Genomic DNA, 26131 nt, shown 5'->3' with positions numbered 1-26131 from the left:
GGGAACACCTTTCATAAGCATATTTGCCAGATAACCTTAAACCATGAGAGGGATCTTGGCACATCCCAAAGCCTGAGGTCTGTACAGCAACTTCTCCCTTGAGCAGCTCTGTCTGGGTGGAGGCATCAGTCACCAACAGGGGAAGAGTTCAGCTTGGAGCCTAGGGCACTGTGGCAGCACAGACTTTGGAGGGCTGTTCTGTCACACCACTGGAATGCAACAAGTCAGCCAAATCCTGCAGTGTGGCCGGTGGCCTACTGCAGGGTTTTGTATTACTCAGAAGTATAGAGGATGGCTCAGGGAGTTGAAAAAGGTTCCTCAATCCTACATCTTTAATTAGAATAGAAGGCATTTTTAATTTCATTTAGGAAGCAGCTTAAGTGCTGTGGTTTTTCTGTATTCTTCATAGAATGCAACATGAATAGGGGGGTCACAGGGTTACAGATCTGATAAGAGGGTTTATCCCTCTTCGCTGAAAATTCAGAGTTGGTTTTGTAAATTCATCCAACCTACAAAAAAGAAAGGTATAGTCTCCTTTGCACATCATCTTTGTAATAGCTTGTTTCTACAAATTAAGAATCACACAAAAGATAGCAACTAAAAGGAAACTCTTTTGACAATATCTCCCTTATGCATCCATTTAGCAGTGAAAATTCTCAGTAATAATAATACTAATAAAAAAATAAAAACAAAACCAACAAAAAGTCAGGTTGTACAGACCTTGCCATAAGGAGTATCAACGTATTTTTCTGTTCTTCCTTCTAAGATATCCGGATCATCCAGGCCAGTTCCACCAATAATTCCAATCTTACAAAGGAAAGGACACATTATTAACCTTCTTGGGCTTACACAACACTTACCAGCATGTCTGAAAAACTAAGCAGACAAAAAATGTATTGTCTCCTTGAGGTGGGATTAGACTACAGATCAACAAAACCTTATATGTTCAGCACAGTTTCCCAGGGAGGAAATTTCAAATGACTGACTTCAAACAATTGTATTTAACTTGCCTGTTTCTTATGCTATCACTCTCCTCTTTAAATATGCAAAATTTAAAAGGGCACAAAAACACACAAAGATGTGCAAATTCATCTTTTTTCTCAATACAAAAATTAAGGGTGTTACTTGGGAATGCCTCTAATAGGAAATACCTGTATAAAGCATATTGTAACAAAGTGTTCTTGTTCACATGTGGGAAACAGTCCTACATGTAACCACCATACTAAATACCAGGCATTACTAAATAGTATTGAGCATACAAAAGATGAAAACCTTTTTCCAAAATACTGCAAGGTTTTTGTGTTGACCCAGCAACATTCAAGAACTTCCTTCTCTTTGTAAGTAGTTGCTGTACAGTTCCTGTAAATGGGGACAGCACAACAGCATCCTCACAGCTGAAATAAAAAGAATCTGCTGACTATTTCATTTGCTGCAAGCACTGATAGGTTTTTTCACATGTTTACAATTAGATCATCTGATATTTAACAAGGTGTAAGTGCTCATTCAAACTGCTGCAGCTGGGGCAGTGACTCCTGTGCAGCCACACTTCTGCCAGGTTTCATTTAACTGGGAACCTTTCCCTAGCTGAAAATTTAACCAATTCTTGGCCCTCCTAATTTTTTTAATTAAGTCTTTTTGAGTACTTGCCCCCTGCCCAGCCATTTTTAATGAAAATATCTAACAGGTTCAAATCATAATGGAATGAGAAAAAAGACGACAATGTAAAAGGCCACTACAATAACAAGTTTTATCTTCTCAGGCAATCGGACTGAAAGTCTGGTGCTGTGTTTTGATACAAATTATAGTGAAGCAGCATGAAGTGACTCAAAATTACCAGCTACCTGTCATGCTTTGGTAATCACCAATTTCTTATTCTTGCTTACTGCTAATGTTGTAGTTCTTTTGTAAAAAAAGGAGAAAGAAAAAATGTATTTTGAAACATAAATGCTGAGACAAAATTTAGCTGTGATTTTAGACTACAGCTACAGTAAAATGCATCTCAACTTCTTGTTTCTAGTTCATCATTTGAAAGTATCTTTTTTTCTGTCTAGGGATTTTCAATAAATTTTCAATAAAATAAAGATTTCTATTGAGTTCAGAACACTTCTAGCTCTTTGGATGGAATGGGTACTGTCAGACCCTTCACAAACTGAAGCTTAGCAATGGTATTTAAAATAATGTCACTATCACACAGAAAGAAAATGCTGCTGCCTTTTTCTTTCTCGCCTCCTTCATTTCTTTTTTTTTTATGCAGTGCAACTACTTGTTGCTGTGGAATAACTGCAATAATAACTAGAAATCACTTCGATTATATTTGTACTTTTAAGGAAAGTTACAGCATTGGTAGCAGGTGGAACATGGCTAGTACACCATGAGTACCTTAGACACTGGTGTTGCTAGTGTGCTGACTCCAAGAGGAATCGGATGCAGAGAGTGGAGATGCTGCGGCCACATTCTGCCACCACTTTCTTTACTTACAACTTAAGATTTTTGCATGTGCTTTGCAGACAGTAAATTTATCATTGGCAATCCAAATAACTGGTATACTGTTGCTTTAATAAATCACACTATTCACTAATCTGGTGGTAGGAAACCTCATTGAGCCTAACTGAATTCTAGTGCATGGCGACAATAGTTACAGGTAGTATGGTGTTAGTAGTGCATCCAGACCCTTGCTTTCTGGCCTACTAAAGGTGAATTGGCTGTCCCCCAGAACCTAAGTCCAACAGCCCCCAACTTCTCTAATATCTGAGGGTCAGCTGGCCTGCAAGGGGGTTTGTTTTCTGTCAAAATTATTTATTCTCTTTTAAGGCAACAGTTGCAAAGTTTGTCTCAATTTCAAATTGAAAAATTAACATATTGTCTGACTTGCTTATCACAGGGAAAAAAAAAATTGGAACCATTCTGGCATAACCTACTAGCACACCGCTTCACAATTTTTTATGATTTTTAAAGACAGAAAATCTACCAAGCAAGACCTCCAGACTTCAACACAGAACAACTTCCTTCCACAACACATCCAACTGTCTAGCACTTTCTTAGCTTTCATATTCATAGAGACCACTTTTGTTCAAACACTACATTATTTGGCCAAACACTTCAATTCTACAAGCAGAGGCTCTGTGGCCTTCATTATACATATTTCTCTAAGAAAGCTTTCCACATGAGGTAGTGTAAACATTGATAGGCTCAAGTAATTTTGGCAGATCTCCTACTACCTTTTGCTATCCGTCCTGTGGAGCACAAGCAGTAGTGCAAAGGAAAATTGAGTAAAAATCCATGAAGTCCAAATCTGAGCATACTCAAGCACTAAGGAAGACCAAGATCATTGCAACGGTATTCATGGGTCTGCTTCCATGTTACTCATATTGCTTATTTATCTCAAACATTCAGATTGCTCATGAAAATACTAAAAACTGTATAAATTTTAGGATGAACTCAAAATCATCAAAAGACAACCTTTAACATCGCTCATGCATTCAGTAAACACAGAAGATTACTACATCAACAGAAGCCAGGATAAAAATTGTCTTTTCTTTTTTTTAGTCAAGGGAAAAAATGGTTCCTTCAGAAACGCAACTAGTTTTATTTCAGTACAATGCTTGTTTTATTAGTGTCCTGTGACTTAAGATCGAGACTATTCAAAAGGGGATGTTTATCTGCCTGTACTTTTGTCTGCTGCAGCACAAGTTGCTGGAACTGAGAAAAAGTGTGATGCTGGAGATAAAAACTATGGGTACGTCATACATTATTTTAGAACTACAATGCTTTAAGGTCCTTGCACTAGCTGATCCAGTGCTGTAAAAGACCACACCCATACCAGACAGCACTAAACCTGACCTGTGTCAGCACAGAGCTCAGGCTGCTTGTGGCAGCATCGGCCTGGTGAGGTGCCTTTCATGTGTCTTGGGCTCCCTATGCTTGCTGCTGCAGTGGCACCAGTGCATCTTGTGCTGCACAGTTCCTCTCCACAGTGGATATTCACATCAGCGGCCACCAGCTGGCAAATATTCACAGTTTCCTGGGCAGAGAACCCACAGCATGGAGAGCTACAACTCTGAACTATTTGTGCATTCTTCCACTCTGCCAAACACTTCACCAGCAGACTGGTCAGCCTTTAAGCTACCTTAGGCAACACTGGCTAGACAAAAGCTGGGGTCACTGCAGAGCTAGCACAGTGTAAGGAAAGCCAGGACAGCAGAGAAGCAGCTGCTTCAGTAACCACACAATGCCAACTTAGAACTGGCAGCTCCATCCCCTGAGTAAGTTTCACATCTCTGCAAGGGAATTATTTTTCCTCCAATTTACATCTTAAGTAACACCATCTGCATCTGGGGGCTGGAGACCCCAAAATTTGATTCTATATCAAATCCTGCTTTACAGATCTTCTACTGAACTATCAAAAGGAATGTAGCAGCCCTAGGTTCCACAGCAAGATACCCTGCCACGGGAGATGAGTTCTGTTTGCACCTAGGAACCCAGGCACTGAAGGCAAGGAATGACAGAGAAGAGTTGGTTTAAGGAGGAAAGTCTCACTTTCCCTCAAAAGGCAGAGTCACATTTAAGAGTGGCCTCAAAAACAGAAAGATTCAAAACTGTGTGCTCCATTTCAGACCTTGCATCCTACAAAAGGGCATGACTGACACAACCTGTCAGCTAAGGTTACCTAAAATGAAATCTTAAGTGAAATGGCACTGCAGCAGAAAGAAATATGAAGTATTTTACTACATTATAGTCCATCTCATGTGCTGGGATGAAAAGCAACCTAACAAAAGTTATCCCACCAGTAACTACAAAATCAAAACCATTTTTCTGTGGGAGTCCAAATAATAATATAACTTAAGTGTGTGCCTTTCTTCACCTGCTCTATGGTGAAATTTCCCAAATGTCAGAAGCAAGAACAGAAGCATCTGTGCAGGAACATTCTACTCATTTCTATCTGAGGGTCTTAAACAGTGGTACATGTTAAGTACATTATCACCATCAGCTGAGAGTATTTGACTCTACTAATGACCAACAAATACATGTCTGAATACAGATGATTCTGTGTTCAGAACCACCACCACTCCGTCTGGTGGTATGCAAATACTTTTCCAAATTACACTGCAGTAGCAGTATAACACAATACCCCCCCATATTCCTCAGTTTGTCAACAGAAGGTGGAAATAAAGAGCTTCACAAAATCTCTGGAGTACTCTATAAAGCGGTGACCTGCATTCCACTCTCCTGTTCTGGGGATAACAAGCTGCAGAAAAGGATGGCATTCAAAAGACTTAAAGAAAAAAGTTAAAAGCAGATAAACAGCAAGATGAACACAGCTTACAGTTAAGTGAATAAACCTGCCGTCTCTGTAAACCAAATACAGCTTACAGATGATTTCTACACATCAAAACAACCAGGAGTAGATTCGCTGCAAAAACGAACTCAAATTGCGATCAAAATACGAGCCCAGAGTCCCAGCCTGAGTGTCCTGCTCCTTGACCCACCGTTTTGGGCCAGGCGGACCTGAGGCCCCGGCTACAAATCCCCCGGACCCTCTCGCCGGCAAAACCCACACACCGCAGCCGGGTCCGGAACCGTGAGGATCTGAGGCCTCCGGCTTTCATCTTGAGGAGAGCTCAACCGGGCGCAGCGGGCAGAGGTTCCGGGAGAGCCGGGCGGGTCACGGCGTGCCGAGCCGGGACTGCCCGCCCCGCGGCCGAGCGGGCCCGAACGGGGTAGCGGAGTCCCGGGGAGGGGCCTCGGCCCGACGCTCCCCGACATGGCGGCCTCTCTCCCGCCCGAGGGCCGCCGTGCTCCCAGACCCACTGCCGGCGGGGCGCAGGGCAGGCGAGATGGCAACGGGGAAGAGCACAGCGAGCGAGAGGCAGCACCAAGGGGGAAGGTGGACCACGTCCTCTCGCTCAGCACGCCCGGAGCCGCCTCGGGAGGGAAGGCGATAGGCGGGGAAAGGCTCCTTCCTTCCAGCCCTAACTCCTGCGGCCTCTCGCTTACCTTCACGGCCGCGGCGGCGGCAGCCATGCTGGCGGGAGGAGCGGGCGTGGGGCGGTGCCGCTGGCAGGCGGACAGCCCCCGGGAGCCGCGCTCCGCCCGTGTCCCGGCGCGGCCCCGACCGCCCCCCGGATCCCCTACAAGCTCCTCGCTAGGGGGCAGCGGGCGCCCGTGCTGAGGGAGGCGGCATCGCGGGGCTCGGGGCGGGAGAGGCCGGGAGAGCCCGGGGAGGCCGCCGCTTCCCCAGCCTCAGGGAACGGCCCCGGGGTGAGAGCGAACCCGGGACTGGCTGTTGTGCCTACTGCTCGTCACGCTGCGGGAATTCTTTCGGAAAGACGATGCAGAACGGCTCCTTGGAGAGACATCTGGTTCGTCGTAGTTTTGTGTCACAGTATAGCTACATAGCTGCTTTCCCCTCCCCATTTCCGCCAGGCTCCACAAGCGGGTATTACCATCCCATTATTTCTGAGCGTTGCTGTGAATTTGATGTTCTTACAAGTCACCTGTGTCGTCGTGAGAACGTCCCCATCGTGCTTTGGAAACACTGCTACCAACTGGTCCATAGGCCCTGCAGTGATAACTGCATCTCTGATACGTGTTCAGCACAGTGTTTAATACTTCTAAAAAGCTTTCATCTTGGAAGTACATATATTAAATTAATGAAGGTGCTGTGTTTAAATACCTCTTGAAATGGCAGCCAGGGTACTACCCAGGCTGGTGTCGCTTTGATCCTTCTTACCCACGTTTGCATGTGTCCCTGGGAGTTCTCACTGACCATGTGTAAAAGGAGAAACGGTGCAGTTCGTGGTATGTAAAGACTTGCCCAAGTTATGCTGCAGTTGCAGGAAACGGCATTCCACAAGTATGGTATAATTACAATTTTCCCGTTTGTGGTATTTTTGTCATTGCCTCAAGTCCACACATTTAAGAAGAATATTCCTTTTACCATAGCATGACCTTACATTTTGAGAAACATTGTTTTGATGTATTTATGTATTATATTACTATAGATAGAAGATAGATAGATAAATAGACACAAATCTCAACCATAAGGCTTTCAAAAGTAGCCAGTGTCCTATTAATGGGAAGTACTTATTTTTAAAGTGTGGTAGATTTGCTTTAGGTCCCATCTGTCAGACGGGCCTCAGCCATCCAAACATGCGATTCTCACGTGCCACTCTGTGCTGTCTGTTAAAAAATGTCACATCCTTGCTGGTAAGTGCAGACTCAGATTCATCACTGAACCTAAGTCCTGCATTTTATTGCAGCTGAGAAATCTGTTTAGGTCACTTCACTGTGAGGAATTAATCAGAAAAAGGATATCCCTGATAACTTAGGGCAGTAGCAGCTGGTGCTAAATTTATATTTCACCTGGAATTTGCTCTCTGTGCAGCTTTAAACACTGAATTAGCTTGAATTCAGATTGTGGTAGAGAGTTTCATACACAGCTGGGATGTTTGTCACAGAGACTGAAGAGTTCTTACTGGAGTTCAAACTGTGACACTACTGAGAACTCTGGAAAATCATATTTTATTAAAGAAAAAAAAGTAATGAGTGAAGTTACATGTTGACTTCTGCAGTATGGTGCAGTGAAGCTAGAATACCATAATAAGAGTGAAATTTACCCTCCTTTTCTTCACGCTCAGTTGATCTTTGTATTGAAAGGATACATTCAAATTTCAGTGCACAGAACTGGTGAAAAAAAATGGCAATTCCTTCTATTTAAATCCACTACCAACTACTTACTGTTTAAGTGCTTATAAAAAGCTGTCAGTTGAGTGGCAGTACTTATCTTTTAGTACACTTAAGTGCAATTCCTTTGCTTTTCTGGTACTTTGTGGTTTTTTTTCTTTGCTTTGTTTTGATTGAGAGCTCACTTCATTTTAATGTGAAGTGTGAAGATATTAACTATTTGAACTCTCAGAGATCATAAGCTTACAAAAGTTCTTTCTTACTCTTCTTTAAAATTTATGCTAGCTGTTCTTTCATAGGCTGTTCCATGGGAGTTTGAGACTAAACCTGTCCAGCGAGGTACCAGCTTTCCAACATCATGCTTATGGACTATATTTTGTATTTTGTTGGAATATTACTATGATAAAGTACTTTGTATGTCCAGGTTAAATCTGAAGACAGAGCAACAAGCAGAAAAAGCAACAAGCAGAAAAAGCCTGCTTATGATGAAATGATGACAGATTCTTCAAGAAAGATTGCTTATACTCAGAAAAAAAGAGCTTAAAAACTGTATTCATACAGACAACTAAGCATCTTTTAAAAGTTAAGACCATGCAGTTTCAGTTCAGTAGCTAACTAGTAAGAAAACCCTGTAGCAATAAGAAGTTCTGTGCTTCTCCAGGTGAGCTCACCGTGTATCAGCAGCTGGTGAATTCCAACACCAACTTATAACCTAGATAGAGCCATAGATGCATTTAGGCCTCTGAAATTATTAAATGTTCAATAACAGGTATGAAATAGTGCTTTGTGAAATAAGAATTGAAATGCTTTAATTTGTGTAGATAATATATGTCTGGTAACTTATTTTTTTAAATCTTAAAGTTAAAATCCCATTAATAGTGACTGGGAGATGGAATCCAGTGACTGTTCATCAGTAAAGTGAGAAATTCTTGGTGTGTAGTCAGTTTTCTGCAGCAAACATTTGAAACGGAAAGCAAGTAATTGAACACCATCCCACAAAAACCACCATCATGCTATTCAGGAAAACACAATAAGCATGGATGTTCAGAATGAATAAGTGCTATTGAAAAGATGGTGGTTACAGGATTACTAGAGAGGTTGTAGTTTCTGTTCACAAATCCATTTATGGCAGTACAGAAAACCTCTAAATAAAATGATAAGGTGTTTTTTTTTTTCCTAGAGGATATACTTTGTACTTAATATTCTGAATGATGGAATGTAAATCCATTTATCTGAATAAAACTTATTTAGTGAAGCTTTTTTCTTTTCTTCAAAAATAAAATAAACACACAATTATTTGGAGTCTTTGTACTTTGATTTCTTGGTCTTTCAGGTGTTTGTGTCTCATGTGTTTCTTCCTTGGCTTAAGTTAAAGTAATGCTTAAGAACTAAATCTTGTCTATGCCTTGCACTACTCAAGTAGTTGACATGACTGATAAAGGCCCCTCAAACTTAAATGTAAATTGTCATTTTTTTTATGTCTCAAGAGACTAGTGGTGGAAATCCACACGTAGTCAATACATGAAAACCCTGTCCTTCTCAGAAGTAGTGATGGAAAGCTCTGACAATTTAGATCCCCTGCAAATTTCTACCAGTTTTTGCTGTGTGCCTGAGAGAACTGGTGAAATCTTGGCCAAGTGAACTGAAACTTCTTTGTGTAGAAAGCACTTCAATTACACAAATAGTATACTATTTAGTTAAATACAGAAAACAATCTACATATAAGAAGGTAATTCTTCACAGTGCAAACCAAGGTTGGGAGAAGAGGGTCTAATGTTGTGGGTAGATAATTAGGACACAGTGACCTTTGAGTTTTAATCCCACTTCTGACATCAAGTACTTTTGTGCATTTAAGTAATTTAAACTCTGTCCTTCCTGGAAAGTTTAAATCACAGTGATAATCAACATTAACTATGTTAGAGGGGTGTTCAGATTAGTTAAAGTGTGTCTGTAAAAATTCTTCGAAGATGAAAAGCACTATATCCAAGTAAAAGGTCCTGCTATTTTTTTTCACAGCTAAAGCTCCTTTACACAAATAACAATGCTGAGCTTTATATACATATACACATAGCTGAGCTTTGAATTACTTTTGCTAATGTTACTTCAAAGAAACAACATCCACATTGAAGAGAGGGGAAAATAACAGCTCAGATTTTCCTTCTGCTTTCATTCACACAGATCTTAATGTCAGGAGTTCCCACTGTGCTTTACTACTTGTAGATATGTCATGGTTTAACAAGAAAGAAAATTAGCTCTATCCTGGCCCAGACCAGGACAAGATGTTTCTTTCCTACTAATCCACAAAAATTATTTCAATAGTGAAGTATTACACATGTGTTAGAAGACCATCCTCTGTGTCATTCCTTATGAACCAAGACATGGCTCAAAGAGAGAGCCTATATTTATCCTGTGCTTTTACTATGAAACTGGCTATCTCTTTCAGATTTCATGTAAAATCGATGTTTTCTCTTGTATACTGAAAATAATTTCTTCACCCTGTAATTATTACCAAAGTAGTAATTTAAGATTTCAACTGACTGTCTGCATTTTGTATTAGGACATAATTTTAAAGCATAAGTAAAATTCAAGACTATGGTAGGGAGGCATCCAAGCATCGTGTTCTGGAATATCTGAAAACCTAAATTCCTGCTGTTTGTTATGATCCCCCTACCTAGAATTTATTGTTTCTACAGCTGCATTGTGGATCAGAAGGGTCTGTGAATTCTCAAAAGCATGCCAGCACACGGCTAACAGAGGAAACTAAAGCAACCTTTACCAACAGCTAAGGTGAAGATGGCTGTCTTTTTATTGACTCTACTATGGGACTGTGACAATTAACACTGATCTGTGATCTGCAAAACAAACAGCTGGTTTTCCTTAGTTTCAACAAGTGGAAATACTATTTTAGCAACACAGAAGCTCCAGAAAGTCACTTTGCTATCATGATTTTTTTTCTCAAGGATAAACCACCAAGAACCTGTGTTGTGCTCCTTCAAAGCTAAAAGACCTTAATCATGTGAAGACTGCACAGTCCACGAAGAGAGCAACACTGCCGGTTGCAGGTGAAAAGATAAAAATTTCTCATTTTATAGGTCATTTATTGATTTAGTGTTTTGGAAATTTCCTCATAAAGAAACTCACACTGTATGAGAGTTAGTGTCTAATATACTGCAAGGTAAAATAATCAGGTCTAGAACTTTGATAATTTGATGTTACTTGACACAAGATAGTTCAGAAAATAAAAATCCATGCTGCAATTAAGCTGTCGTGCTTTTCTTTTCCCAAATACGGTGTATGGCCTCAAAGTCTCCATTATCTTTAATAATGCTGCAGAGAAAAGGGAACCCAGATCACGTAGGAAATGATAACGGAAGATGAATGTTATTTCAACTAATAGATGCACTTATCTGCTAGAATGGGAGATGTGTGCTTGTCCTGACCTCATACCAGTTAGTTAGTTTTTGTGCTTGGAGTACATGAGTGCATCCCTTTCACTCGTGTTAGGAAGTGCTTATAAAATTTATCTAGGCAGCTACATATGAGCTGCTCCCTTGTGCTGCTCTGCTGGAACCTGTTCATCTACCACATGCCTCTACTTCCAGCATGATTTTTTTCAGCATATGTATCATCTCAGTTATACAAACATCACACAGATTTTAAAAGGGAAACAGTGAAAAAGGCAGCATAAATTTGTACTGGTTTATGTGGAGACAATCCCACTCAGACCCCAGCTGGGTTTTGCTTAGCCATAGCTCCACTTTAACTGCATTTTGACTTCAGGTGTCTTCCTTGTCTCTGCTCAGGCATCACTTCTCTATGACTCTGATGACTAAAAGCTAGGTCCCAGTGATTGCAAGCTGCACCCCAGGGGCCTGGCTCAGGAGGCACAGTGACTCAGAGGTGTCTGACGCAGATTGTGTCCCCGCTTCCTCCGAGCTGTGGGTGTGCAGCTACACACTGCTGCCCTAATGCATCCCTCAGTTACTACATGCCCATCCCACACAGCTTTGCTGTAGATGGTGAGTGGTGGGACTGGGGCCAGATCTGCACTTATTCCTGCCTCTGCCTGATCCCAGTAAGTGGGCACGCAATCCTGCTTCTCTGTAGTTAGGTTCCTGGTCTGGCAAGTGCTCTGTGGAGGTGAATAGGTAGGTGGGCTTTTAATGCTTGGTTCTGAGGTTTGCAGGTGTATCTAGCCAGAATCCAAATGAAACCCACATCATTTCTTCATGTGTGACCATTGTAGGTACAGCTTATGTCCTTCATCAATGTGAACTAACTCTAGCAGCATGATTAGTGCCTTTCCCTTGTGTGAACAGCTTCTTTGCTAATGTAGCCTGTGAGGCAACACTGGTTAAGCCTTCATATATATGCTATCTTCCATCTACATAATCCAGCTTTAAATAATAATTAAAAATTAGGTCCATAAATTTTATCTTAAACAGAGGAGTTTTGTGTATCTTCTTTATATTCCCATTTTGTAGAACAATAAAACAGGTTTTAGCTAAGAAGATGAGAACTTGAAAAATACTCAGTAACTACTGTAAAATACTTGGAGTGAAGGTAAAGAGGCATTTAAAAGTGTATACCTAGTACTTCAGCTGGTCTTACAGGATGACTAACACAATGTAGTAAAAGGAGTAAAATAAAATCCCGAAAATTAAATTGCACTCTACTTTCCAGCTTAGTAAAGGCACAATGCTCTGAACAAAGAGTTTATGTGTCATGAATTCTCTGGATCTCAAATGCACACAGCCCAGGCTTATGAGTCTCACCCAGACCCAGGCACAAGGAAAAGAACTCCCTGATTGTGGCAAAGAATCTTCATCATTTGTTCAATGTCACAGGAGTTTCCAGAAGACAAAATTTTGCTATGAAAAGTCTAATTTCAACTATTTGCCTTTAAGCAAGATTACAGAGTTAGCTGTAAGAGAAAAAACACAGTTCTTTAGATCCTCAATCTGAGATGCTGTTTTTGAGCTGCTGTAATAGATAGAACATGATTACCAAGAATGTTATTGTGTAGGTTGCCTCTCTCCTGACACTCTGGTTTGCGGTAGCTGCCAGCATGCCTTTGCAAGGGAGAATCTTTAGTGCAGACTAGCAAAAGCAGAAATAATTGCGAGGGCAGTGCTTTGTGACTGGACAGTGGGTATTGGTACGGCCTCTGTTTCAAAGAGATTCTTGCTTGCACAGATCCGAACAGGCAGACAGAACATGAGACAGCAACAGAAGCAACTGATGCTACTTGAGCAATGAAAATACAGAAACAGAATCCAGGTCTCCTGACTTCCATTGCTCCAAGCTGTTATCACCACCCAACTTCCCCAAGCAGTGACAAGCTGTAGTGGTCCAAATTTACATTACCATTCATCCCGGTGCTGCTGTATGAGCCTCAATCCTCCACCCTCCTAGCAGCTCAGCCACCTGCACCCCTACCTACTTGAAAAATGAACATTGCCCAGGCTTCCCCATTTTTCCTCAGGATAATGCATAGGAACAGGTTTAAATTTTAATTACTTCAGAGAGTTCTCAAACAACTGTGGAGAGCAAAAGCAAAGCAACAGAAGATAACAATTGTCTCTAGAATTAATCAGATTGAATTACATAAAACAGGAATAGTTTTAGGAGCCAAAAAAACGCCACACATGTAGAATGTGAGCCTTGTGAAGTCACCATTGTGCTTCTAAAAGTGTCCTTTTCCCTGCTTTCTGATTTAATAAGAGTAATTTATTTAGCAAGATAGTTTTCTTTTTTCTAAGGAATTAGTATAGATCTTTGGATGAAGAAGGGGAAACGGGTACGCTGCAATAGCTTATTAGTCTTGTTAGTATAATACATTATCAAAATCATTTGAGTTTAACAAGCTTTAGCAAACTGTCAAAAGCTGTTAGCAATGTAAAGCCCTGCAGCCATAAACAAGCTTTATATGTTGATGGCCCTGCCATGAAGAAAAAGCAGAAGCCTGTAGTAAACAATGCACTGCACAGACAGACTGCAGAGGTGTTTGTATTGAGCCTGTAGCTGGGATTTGTGAAGAAGTTATGATCTGTACGATCTGAGAGACCACATGGTTGAAGAACATTTCTTGTCAGTCTGAAAGAAGGTATACCACATTTTATGGATTTAGGTAGGAGCCGAAAGAAAATTATTGCTTGAGGATACATTACGGAGCTGGATGCTTCAGCACTTAAATGGAGAAGCACTTAAAGAAGTTACTGTCCGTGCCCTATTTAGAACGTACTTAAAGTCACAGCCGTTGGTGAGTCTTTAAGGAAATTATTTTCAACAAGTGTGTAGGAAAACTGCTTACACTACAAGTGATTAAATGATTTCATGACTCATCTGAATTGTGGAATAGAGGGCTGACTGGGAGAATAAAGGAAGACTGGCAGAATAACAAAATAAATTGATGTGTGAGCAGGCAAAACAGTGCTATCCTGTGTGGGTGTACATACTGATGATCTGAATGTGCTGCTTGCTATTGTGAAAAAGGTGCTGGTTTAAAAAAAAACATCAGGAAGGAAGTGGGGGATTTCCAAATCTCTTGGCAAAGAGCTACTGATTCAGTGGGAGCAGAATGACTTCAAGCCCATCTGAAAGCCTGCAGTAAGTGCTTCTTTATCATTGATATTACTGACAGATGTGTCATACACTTTTGAGAGAAAGTTAGTTTTCATGATTATAGGTTTTTTTTTTCTCTAAGACACAGAAAATAATGGCTATGGAAGGAAAACAAGCAAGCTAGCATAAACAGCTAATAAATTTAGCTACTTTCCCCTGATTATCTATTTTTCAGCTGACATTCTTGTTAGGGGAAATTTCTATTTAGTTATCTAAGTCAGTAAACAACTGAAAATAAAGAAAACAAAGTATTCTCACCATGACTTATTGCTCTGCACTGTATGTGCTCTGATGTCCTGGACCACAGGAGGTGGCGAAGATCACATGCTGGTTCCCTGTGAAAGGAGCTTTGCACCATGCACTGAGGAGAAAAGAAAGAAGCTTGTAATCTTTAAAGAAAAAAAAAAAGCCATTTAATAGCTTTCAGCCTTTACACGTAAAAGGAAGATGAGGACAGAAAAACATCAAGTAGTGCTTAGGCTTCACATAGTTATTTTAGAAGGGTTTCCTAGAGATAGTTGGACATATTCAACCATTCATCCCCTGTGTTTATCTGCACCCTCTTTTCTCATCCCCTCCCATTAACTTTAAATGTTAATCCTCAATGTCAATCCAGTCCAAGAGGGAGAGAAATCTCATATATATTGGTTCCTTTAATGTATGTGAAAACATGTGACTAAGCAGAAGAGGCAGAGGCATTTGGCAACCCTGCTTTCCAACCTCTTCTTCCAAAGGAAGAGAATATAAAACCCCATCCTTTTACTGTTAATTAAAAAATCCTTCTGAAATGGAAACTCAGATTCAGTGTTTTTGCCACGCAGACATCTACTTTTATATTTTAGTTTGTTACACTCTGGGCAAAGAAGCAACTTGGTTCAAAGATGTGTTTTTAAAATTCACCTAGAATTGGACAACTGAGTTTAGACACATTAATCTGAAGTCAGCAGCAACACATGCATGCTCATCATTAAAAATAGGGCAGCTGTTGGGAGAAAGTGGACGTCTTGGGTCAGGTTCAGTTTTAGAGACATGTTTCTAGTTTGAATGCTCTTTACCCTTTCTTCACAGTGGTAATCTTTCATCTCTGTAGAATGTAATGACTGGATAACATGAAAGGAAATGGAAACTCAGTAAGTAATTTCTTATTGATTAAACCACGATCTAAGAAGCCTGAGACACTTGGAGACAAAATGTATCCTTTGACACCAGGAGTGCAGCTTTACCGCATTACTACCTTTTTTTAAATGACATATTTTATTTATTTTTGTACTCTTTCCCTTCTCTTTCACTGTAAAGCTTAGACTATATGTTCCTGTATTCTTCTCATTCTCCTTTGTTTCTATGCTGCTGTTTTGTCCATTTCGTTCTGCCTTTCCAGTTTGCCTGATGAAGTCTTCCGCCTTATTTTGAAGTTTCTGAGGTGAAAAGAAAAAAAAAGAAAAAAAGAAAAGAAAGAAATCCGGGGAAACTTGTAGAAAAATCCCCAAGTCTTCTTGTCACATCTTGTTGACATCCATCAAATGTGGTGTCTGTCCCTCTAATCAGCTGTCAGCTGTATGGCAATATCATGCCACCGTGCCAAGGAGAAGGTGTAGCTGCTGTTGGGCTCATTATTTAGTATTTGCTGATAAAGTTTATGAAATGTAAGTAATTATTATTATTCAAATGCAAACCAACTCATTATTCTGTGCATAAGCAGAAATATTCCTCTTTAGGAAAACATCTTGAGAAAAATTTTTAAGGATAACTGTTGCCTAAAGAGAAATGTATTTATACACATTTAGCTATTTCAGTGTTGGGTTTTTTTTTCCTTCACCTGAGACCCATGAAAATACTTTTCAGACTTTAAAAAGAAATAAAATTGAAGGTATGAGGTCTTTGCTTAACAGTTGAAAATAAGGCTTTCTCTGCTCAAGATATTTGTTACGTGGGCAGTTAAAAAAGTGTTAAATGCCTCTCTTATTATTATATGACCATTAAACTCAATAATTTTAATGTTACAGCCAAATTTAACCTGAGTAACTTCTTCATTGACCTCTTGTGCAGCCTAAATTGTTGCGTATATGACTTTTCCTCAAGTCTTGTCACTGTAAAAATAATTCCTTTTGTAAAATCTCTGAAATGATGAATGCCTACAAGATTTAAAGTAGATGTTGGTTTTTTCTTCTAAAATATCTGACACACACTTGCCAATGCCGCAAATACAGGAATCAAATTATTTTTGCTTACTTGTCCAGTTGATTGTTTTACATGACTGAATCTATATTGATATTTAAGCATGAACATAGTTGTTGTGTTAGCTTCAGCACTTGAAGTTATGTGCTGAATCAGAAAGTCCTTATTCAAGCAATATATATTAATGCAAAATTGGAGAAAAAAACCCATATAACTACCACAGCCCCTCCTTCAAACAATAAAAAAATGTTTCAACTTAAAATAAACTATGTTGTCTTTAATGAATAACATTTAGAGCTGTTTGAGAACCAAGCAATCAGTGCCCACTTGTCAAATAGATCAAGGATCTGATGTCCACACTGGAGTGTGTTAGTCAGGAGACAAAACTAACAGGGAGGAGGTACCACACCAACTATGTCTGTCTCAGGAAATGAGGAGGTTCCTGCTTCTATTTGTTTAGCTGCTTTGCCATGAAACCAGTATCTTTTCATATTGGGCTGATGCCCATGGCAGCAGAGGTGGGCCAAGGATGAAGGCATTTGAAAAATCCCCTCAGTTTACAAAAGTAATAATGTTGCTTACTGAAGTACAGTACTCAAGAGAGTTGCAGAACAACATTTTAACCTCTTTATGTTGGTAATTTCAGTCCTGCTGGGTTAGTGGAAAAATACAGTGATGCATGTGTAAAATATGCCAGTTTGGCAAGTAGCAGTTCATTGTCTAGTGGACAGGGACCCCACTACAAAGTCACCTCTCCTTTGTCAACTGCTGTTAGCAGAAGCCATTAATTTCTCATCCCAGTATAAGCTCTTCTGGAACAGGATCATGATAAATATATAAAAAAAAAAGGATGCTGACTCTGTTCTGACTCAACTCACTTTTGTGTTCAAATCTGGAAGGGCTTTAGCAGGCAGCAAATATTTCATTGCATCATCAGATCTTGAGATCTGTGAAGGAAAATGAACAATATAATCAAATGCACTTTATTAAACCAACAAGCATTTGAAGTATGTGTGCAGTTCAGCATCTAATCAAGAAACTACTTCAGGATGAGCTTGACTCTCAGCTCTTCTGTATGTTAAGCTGCCTCACCCTTTTCTACAAATTCTAGTTTTCATTTGGTGATGTTTTTTAACTACATTTTTTTAGGGATCAACTTCCTGGGGAAAAAATGTTGTCTAGGCAAGGAAGAGATAGCTGTACTCTAAAAACAGCCAGGCATCAGAGGGAGGCAGTCATTCAAGCTGGGAAGTGCCTGCTGGGAACAGTTTGGAGGTGATGGCAGCTCTGGGGCTGCTAAATTACAGCCTCTTCATGGACCAAACATGTGATTTCTAGTTTCTGAAGAAATGGGGAGGAAGCAGTTATTTTTGGGTAAAAATGACAGTGCTTTATCTTACAGGTAACAAAATTGATTCAAAGTATGTTTTCCTCAAAACTTACAAGAGAGTCCTTCTTCTTCCTTCACATCTCAAAAGTAGGTCTCAGCATTTGATGGAAGATGTAGTGGGATGAAAGTACATTGAGATGAAGAGACTTGTACCATATATGAAACTCTATGGCCACCACATAGGCACTATCAAATCTAGGTTTGATTAAATGTCAAAACTTACTCAGGAAAGAAGAAACTCAGTCCATTTAAAATGTTTCATTGAGGCAGTACAATCTCGAACTGTTAGTACCGAACAATTGTTGATGGAACAATTCGACCATAAGCCCTGGGCTAAGCCCAAGGACAGCTCTGCGTAAAGCATATCTTGTAGCCGCAGTAGACAAAACGCTGGGGCTTCTTCAAGGTTAAAAAGTAAACAAGCGCTGGGGCTTCTCCAAGGTTCAAAAGTAAACAAGACAGTTAGATTAGAGAGCTTGGCAACGATTGCAACATCCATGAAAAATCTCGAATGTACTAGAAATTCATTAGCTCATTAATTATTGTTTAAGATTTGTAGCCAATCAAGTTTAAACTTGTGTAACAAAATGTAGGTACTACCAATCAGCAATAGATATACGTGGCATTAGCTCTTAGAATAGTGTATAAATATGGCCTTCTGATTCAATAAAAGTTAGACATTTGTTTGCATCAAACAAGTCTCCGTCTCGCATCTGTTTGCATCAAACTCTCACTGCGACAATGTTTCATGGTATGTCACTCAGCACATAGGGGGATACATACTTTGTAAAATGAAAATGCAAATGATACAGACAAAAAAATCAAAGCAAAAGAACAATTCTTGTATGAATTTGTCAGAGGAAACCCAGTGGCTGTAGAGGTTGGAGGAGAGGAGACCACCAAGCCAGGATAAGGTCTTAGTGTCTTACATTACAGAACAAACATAACAAATAGCTTTAGCACTGTCTGTGGTGAAAGGTTAATACACTAATACACTACAGTCCTGGACTAATTATGAAGTCAAGTATATGTGTAAGACTACAATGAAATTGCTGACATGCATTGTCATGAAGAGATTTAGCATCTTGCTCATTGAACATGATTTATAGAACCTAGAACAAAAAGTGCAATAATGTCATAGTTAGGATATGTAAGGGAATGATGAAAGCAGCCGTCACCTCTGAGGTGGTTTCAGGCAACAGTTTCCCCAGGGGGAGAGCTGCAGGACGAAGACATGGTAATAGGGGGATGCTACAACTGGTCACTTTTGGATTGGCTCAGCAGTGACTCAGTAACTATGAGTCTGTCTAGAAAATGGTGAAAATGAAGCCCAAATTAAGCCATAGATCATGATGTCCTACACAGCTAAACAGACGGCCCAAGGATGAGAAGATTGGGGTCAAAAGAACATCAATAACATTGATGACAGCAGGTCATGAGCATCAGCTGTTCTGGTGACTCTTCTTTTCTCCAGATCATCCTGACCACATGTGACACCCTGAGTCGTGGACCATCAATATGGATGCTCAGGGATAAAAGCTCCTGAAGAATGCAGGAATTTGGGAGCAGCCAATGGAACAATAGCATTGTATAGCTAACTTCTCCATGACTGCATGCTGCTAAGCATGTTGTAGGTATCCACTATCATCATCATCATCATCATCATCATTATCTCGTAATTATCTTATGGCTGAATACTGCTAGACTGTAACTGTAACCACTGTTGTTGTTCTTATTATATTTATAGATTACAGTTGTATAAAATATCGCACTGCACATGCTATTAAGCATCACTATATAGGCCTGACATAGTCACAATGGTTGCTTTTTTTTTTTGCTATGTGATAACTTTGCACACTCCTGCCTCCCTGACACCAGACAGGACAATTTCCAAGACAAGATGTGAAAAACCTCCTGCCTGTGTGTCTTCCACCCACTCCTAGAGGCACCTGTAAATTATAACCCTTCTAGTATGTGTCTGCGTTTGCAATGACATTTCAAGGTGCTAAAGTGGAAAGTTCATAAACAAGGTATGACTCCCCAGTAGGCCTCTAGTGGTCTAGAAAGAGAGATGTAAAGAAAAATTAATGAAGCAAAAAGACTGAATACCAGGGATGGACCTTTTGTTTTGCTTTATCATTAAGTGTTAAATTTAACAATTAATTCTAAGTAACTAGAGAAACCTGTTTTGCTGGTGACATTGCAAATAGTGATATGAAGACCTTCCTCAAATGCCTCTTCTTCAGTCAGGTGTGTCATTTGCTCTAGTCCATGAAGAGAGCCTCTTCATAGATAAAAACAACTTAAAATTTTGCAATAATATGAGCAATTTTACCTTGACAACCCCAGTGTGTGCATAACTCTAAACCCAACTATTTTCTGTGCTGGCTGTCTTGGGTTAATGTGTAGGGCTTATGTGTGGCATAGCTCACCGAGCAGCAGACTGAAACAATGTACAGTTCTTACTCCAGCAACAAAATTGTCTTTTCAGAGTTTTCTACTTGCCTGGGAGACATTAACACCCAAGGACATCTGAATGAAACCATTTCCATTCCAGTACTGACACAGATCAGAAGTTAAGAGAGGATTAAAACTACCCACAGACTGTTCCATAGAGTAATTTAAATTCTTCCACTACTTTCTCAAAGCTCTGACACTTGCCATAAAATTTGGGCTCCATCTTCAACATCATAATGGTGTAGTGAGGTGCCGAAAATATGAATAACTTCTTTCTCATTCTCTGCTTTCAGAGAACAGAGAAATCGACATTCTGGGCTGCTCTCCTCTTAAATGATAAAAGAAGGCAGGAAAATTTCCTAACAGTTTTGAGTGCTTCAGGGAAGTGTATCTCATGGCAGACATGGAAAACCCTAGACGAGTGTTGGTTTGAACTTCCCTTGATTACATAAGATGTCCAATTAACACCTAAGTCTCTCCAGTTCCTCAGAGATCACTGAAGGATTCAGTTAAACTTCATTTAGGATTCCCTGCACACTCATGTCTTTTTCTCTTTTTGTAAACAACAAAGAAATTATGACAATCATGCACCAGATGCTGCAATTCTCATCCAGAGATAAAGGAAGCTGAAAATTAATTCAAAGGGATCTAGAAAATATAAAACAGAACAGCACTCTGTCTATAGAAGGGAAAAAAAAAGGGGGGGCGGGCAGGGAGGCAAAAAGAGAAAGATTTTGAAACATCTAGAACTGAATATTATGTCTAATCCTTCCAGACATGTTAAAAAATGTATTCAAATAATGAATATTTTAGGTATAATTATTGTTTCATTTGGAAATATGTTTGCATGCTCATTTAATCTATATCCATAGATATATATATATATCCAAACTGTGTCTGCTACAGCAAGAGGAAGGAGGTTTGACATTGTGATCAGCACCTCTAAAACAGAGAGCTGCTTCACCTCTTTGAGTCTCTTTCTCAGGTCATCCCAGACACCCAGCCAAGCACTACCAGGGCACAGAAATACCATGGCTGTACCCATTTCCTCCCAACAAACCAGCAGCTTCAGGGATGCTTGGCACTGTCAGAAAAAAATGGCTAGGGTCTATGAACTGGTGATTTCGAGTTACCCTCTTGAATACTGAAAGTGTTAGAAAGACTCCTCTGATTTTAGAAAACATGCATCACATAAACAAAATACATAACTGTATTTTGAGGAGACACATTTGAGGAGTGTCTTTTTCCAAATTGGTCTAAATTTCTGTGAATTTTTTTTTATGCAGCTATTCACTGCCATTGTATATCTTCAATTAAAAGCAGCAGTACATATATTTATCAGCTGGAATTCACTTAAATCCTATACCCCCATGGGATTGACACTGGAGATAATACCCCTTTCCAGTTTAGAGAAAGAGTTACGGCTACTTTGGAGTGATACCAAGAGTATGATGACTACAGGTAAGTACTGCAGGTGACAGGAGCAGAGGCCAAAACATACACCTTCACTTGAGTATGAAGTTTGCCATAGTCCTGTTGGCCACCTGTACACACATCAGCATAAACATTTGTGTGTCTGTCAAGGCATACAGACCAAAACAGCCATCTGAATGTGGGAGTTTATCTTTGTATGCATGACTTGAAAAATCATGTAATGATCAGCTAGTCTGAAGTATCACCACTGTGGGTGGTTCTGACCTCTCAAATCTGTGTGAATTTGATCCATAAGAATAATTTTAAAATTTAATTTAAAAATTAATATTTTTCCCTCATGGCTTTTTGCCTGGGGATAGAAGGCAGAATGGAGAGCAGGAGCCAAACAAATCAAAGAGACAAACATCACCTCCTGAACCAGGAAAGTGGTCGGCAGTGTGGAGCTTGGTTCAGCAGTTGCTCCTGTGTTTCTGATGTCAATAATGTAGCTACAACAGATCTTCCAAATGCACAATGGCCTCTGATGTCAGCAGAGCTGCTGTGTACAGCAAAAGTATGAGGCACTAATGAGTTGAAACATTCCTCTTTTCAAGCTCCTGCATATAAGCCCTCGGGTTGAGTGTCTGGCTGTAAAACTCACTCTGAACAGAACTTTATACATTTAACTAGGTGACCCTGAGAATATGACTTCCATAGCACAATGACTGCAGATAAGTGAAGCTGATGACAGGAATTAAGTCTGGGATAGAGAGATGTATCTGTTTAAAGAGGGAATTTTTGGCATTAAAGAAGGGGGAAGGAGGGCAAAGGAAGGCAGGACTTAAAACTGGAAGGAAACTGTTCATCTTCTTCCAGTAGCCTTTGGACACCATACTATGAGGGCTATTTATTTCTACTGATGTCTAATTGAAGACCCCACACATGACACTGCACCATTCATATCAGCTGTGAAGCAGAACCTAAGCCCCCTGGGTTTTCTTACCCTTGCTATAAAGCTGCCATTTTTGAGTAGTTGCCATGTGAAGAGCACAGCTAATCGAGACCAGTTTTGTTATGTCCCCTTTGCTCCTTCTCCTCACACCCCATCCTCTCCCGGAGGGTAGAACCCTGGCTCTGATTATGCCCTGCTTCCATCTTGGGCAGGGGAGAAACCAGACCCAGTTGGCCCATCAGAGCCGGGCATCAGAGCTGGGGATAGCTGGGCGTTGGCAATCTGCTCCCTACAGCCTCACCCGCAGCCTCCCTCCACTGCCTGTGTCAGACACACCTCTGAACCTTGCTGTATTTGCTCAGATTTGGTCAGTGGCTTGTGAAGGAATGGGCAAAGAGAGGAACTAACAGTTGCCATTAAGCAAAGTGGAGTCAGCTGTTTCCTGAGGGAAACCAGGCTATATATACAGAGGCAGTGGGTGCTTAACCAAATGAGGCTGGGGAGTGAAAGAAGTCAGAAGGCTGCAGTCCCTGTGAGCATCTCCAGTGCTGTATGTCACACCTTTCCATGAACATGGACAGGGTGTAATTCCCTCTCCCCATTAACACTTTTCATAGAATCATAGACTGTTAGGGGTTGGAAGGGACCTTGAAAGATCATTGAGTCCAACTCCCCTGCCAGAGCAGGGTCACCTACAACAGGGCACACAGAAATGGGTCCAGGTGAGTTTTGAAAGTCTCTAAGGAAGGAGACTCCACAACCTCCCTGGGCAGCCTGTTCCAGTGTCCTTTTATGCTCACAGTGAAAAAATTATTCCTTAAATTTATACAGAACTGCCTGTGTTCCAGTTTGTAACCATTGCCCCTTGTCCTATTGTTAGTCACCCCTGAGAAAAGTTTGACTCCCTCCTCCTGGCACTTGCCTCTTACATATTTATAAACATTAATGTGGTCACCCCTTGATCTCCTCCAAGCTGAGACAGAATGTTTGTCACACCTGATGTTAAGGAGTTTGGTTCCAGTAGCACTCAGGTTAATCTGTCCCTGGTTAAAACATCACTCTGCAATTTCCATTTGTTATCACTGGATTCCTGTGTTGGTTCACCTTGCACATATGTCTTAAATAAAGTAAAGAGATCCAATGCCAGATTAGGGCTACTTGAGCTGGTAGCAGTCTGTAGAGCTTCATGGTTTTTAAAAATGTTGTAAGATATATTTTTATTTAACCCTCAGGGTTACACAAAGACAAGTCTGCACGAGAGAGATAAGGTAACAACTTACTACTCCAGGCCGGTTTCATCCTCAAAAATGAAATTTTGTCCCATCTCTTTCTGTATGACTGGCTGTTGGCCCAAGTTCAACACAGTTTTAAGCAACCCCTCTGCCTTAGTAGTCTTTCCCCACTTTTCCCTCTCTATACTCACCTGCCGCACAGGCTGTCACTCTGTAATACTGAATTGAGAGTATCAGAGTCTGCTCTTATAAATCTGGGGCACTCATGCTGTGCAAGGCTTTTATCAAGGATTCAGCCTTTCCAGAAGACACATTTAATTTCTTCCACTCTTGAAATCCCACATCTTTACCACAACACTATCGTCCTTGCCTTTGGCAGGCAGGGACTTAGTTCAACCCCTTTCATACCCTTTTTTGCTGCTACAAAAGATCACTTTCTTAGATAGCAGCTTGGAAATCCTCTCTCTCTGTGTCACAATACTATTTCTCTCTTCTTTTTTCTCACCAAATACAGGTGACTTCTTGTCACTGTCATGGTTCTTTGTGTTTCTATCTTTCTCACTCTTTTGGTATCAATTAGGTGACTGATAACTGCAGAGTATTTCCCAGTGCCAGGATTTGCTTAATTTAGTTTTCAGGTGAACGCTTTCAGATTTCACATTGCCTTTACTCTCAGGGGCCAGAAAACCACCCCCCCCCATCACCTGCCTCACACAAGCAGCATGATAGCTGCTTCTGTGTGATTGCCTTGCTGTGCTTTATCAGCTCTTGAACAGGCTAGTGTTTCATTCCATGTCTGCACAGAATGCAGAGCAACTCAACTCTCTTAGGCTCCCTAATAATGCAAATGTAACTCAGAAAACAAAAAACTCAGATCTTTGGAAGTTTTAGCCATTGGTGCTCCTGTTTTTAGTGTGGGAAGAGCAAAACTGATCATCTTTTCTTCTGGGTATGAATTACTATCTTATAAATTTAGGTCTGCACTGAGATGACATTACTCACTTCATTAACCTCAAGTCCTAAGGAGTTTTTCACAAGCATAAAGTAGAACATGTTTTAAAAAGATTTCAGGAATGTGCCTGTAAACTTTAAAATTGCCACTGTACTTGAGTTTTCATGAAACTTGTTCACATGGAACAAATTCACATTTCCTAGACTTAATTCCAACAACAGATGATTTGATTTTAAAAATTATTACACAGATTTTATTTAAAGGGAACTTTAGGAGCAGTGCAAATTGAACCAAGAGAATATGTAAAAGAGAGAAAAGTTACTTTTGAAAAAAAGTCTAAAAAATAGGTGAGCTTTTATGTAGATTTGGTTCAATAAAAGCCTTTATGTATTATTTCTTCACTGTAGAAACAAAAGGTATGGGAGTCCATGTGATACAACACACATGAATAAAAAGACTGGATCTGTCCTCCCTGAATTTGTTCAAGTTATTTTACTTTGTCAAATCTCAGCCCTTCCCACCAGAAAATATTGACATCTGCAAGGTACAATGATCTAGGGAACATGAACTGTTGCAGGAGCACCAGTTACTGATACTGTTAGTAAGGTTCTCAGAAGTCAGCCTTTAAAAGACAGAGAAAAATGGTGAAGGTACTGTTACATCCATATCAAGGCTATGATTTCATTGCACAATAATGTGGGAGGAAAGATAGTCTATCTGATAACTGGCAAAGGGGTAGAAAAAGAAGTAAAACCATGCAAGAGAACTTTTGGGCATATTCATAGAATCATAGAATCATAGAATTAGCCGGGTTGGAAGGGACCTCAGAGATCATCTAGTCCAACCCTTGACCCACCGGAGCAGTTGCTAGACCATGGTACTGAGTGCCACATCCAGTCTTTTTTTAAATGTCTCCAGGGACGGAGAATCTACCACCTCACCGGGCAGTCCATTCCATAGCCTAATCACCCTCTCCGTGAAGAAATTCTTTCTAATATCTAACCTAAACCTCCCCTGGCACAACTTAAGACTGTGTCCTCTTGTCTTGTTGAAGGTCGTCTGTGAAAAGAGTCCAGTTCCCACCTTGCTACAGCCTCCTTTCAGGTAGTTGTAGACAGCAATGAGGTCTCCCCTGAGCCTCCTCTTCTTCAGGCTGAACAGCCCCAGCTCTCTCAGCCTCTCCTCATAGGGCCTGTGCTCGAGTCCCTTCACCAGCCTGGTTGCCCTCCTTTGGACCTGTTCCAGGACCTCTA

The 26131-nt window shown here is 40.4% G+C and overlaps 1 protein-coding gene across 3 annotated transcripts in view; it reads right to left on the bottom strand.

Moving 5' to 3' along the window:
• MTAP (methylthioadenosine phosphorylase) overlaps positions 1-6076 on the bottom strand; it is a 32552-nt gene extending 26476 nt beyond the window's left edge. The window contains exons 1-2 of one of the 3 annotated variants that reach the window (XM_030467956.1): positions 5995-6076; positions 721-807 (exon numbers count right to left, since the gene is read on the bottom strand). In XM_030467956.1, coding sequence (XP_030323816.1) covers positions 721-807; positions 5995-6021 — 114 coding nt within the window. In that variant the 5' untranslated portion in view covers positions 6022-6076. Of the gene's footprint in view, positions 1-720; positions 808-5486; positions 5973-5994 lie in introns of those variants that run through there. The other 2 variants (XM_030467957.1, XM_030467955.1) reach the window with 2 other exon arrangements.
• Positions 6077-26131: the final 20055 nt, after the last annotated feature.

This window comes from Calypte anna, chromosome Z (assembly GCF_003957555.1).
Source record: "Calypte anna isolate BGI_N300 chromosome Z, bCalAnn1_v1.p, whole genome shotgun sequence".
NCBI lineage: Eukaryota > Metazoa > Chordata > Aves > Apodiformes > Trochilidae > Calypte > Calypte anna.
The sequence above is the reverse complement of the archived record's forward strand: the minus strand, read 5'-3'. Positions and strand labels throughout refer to the sequence as shown.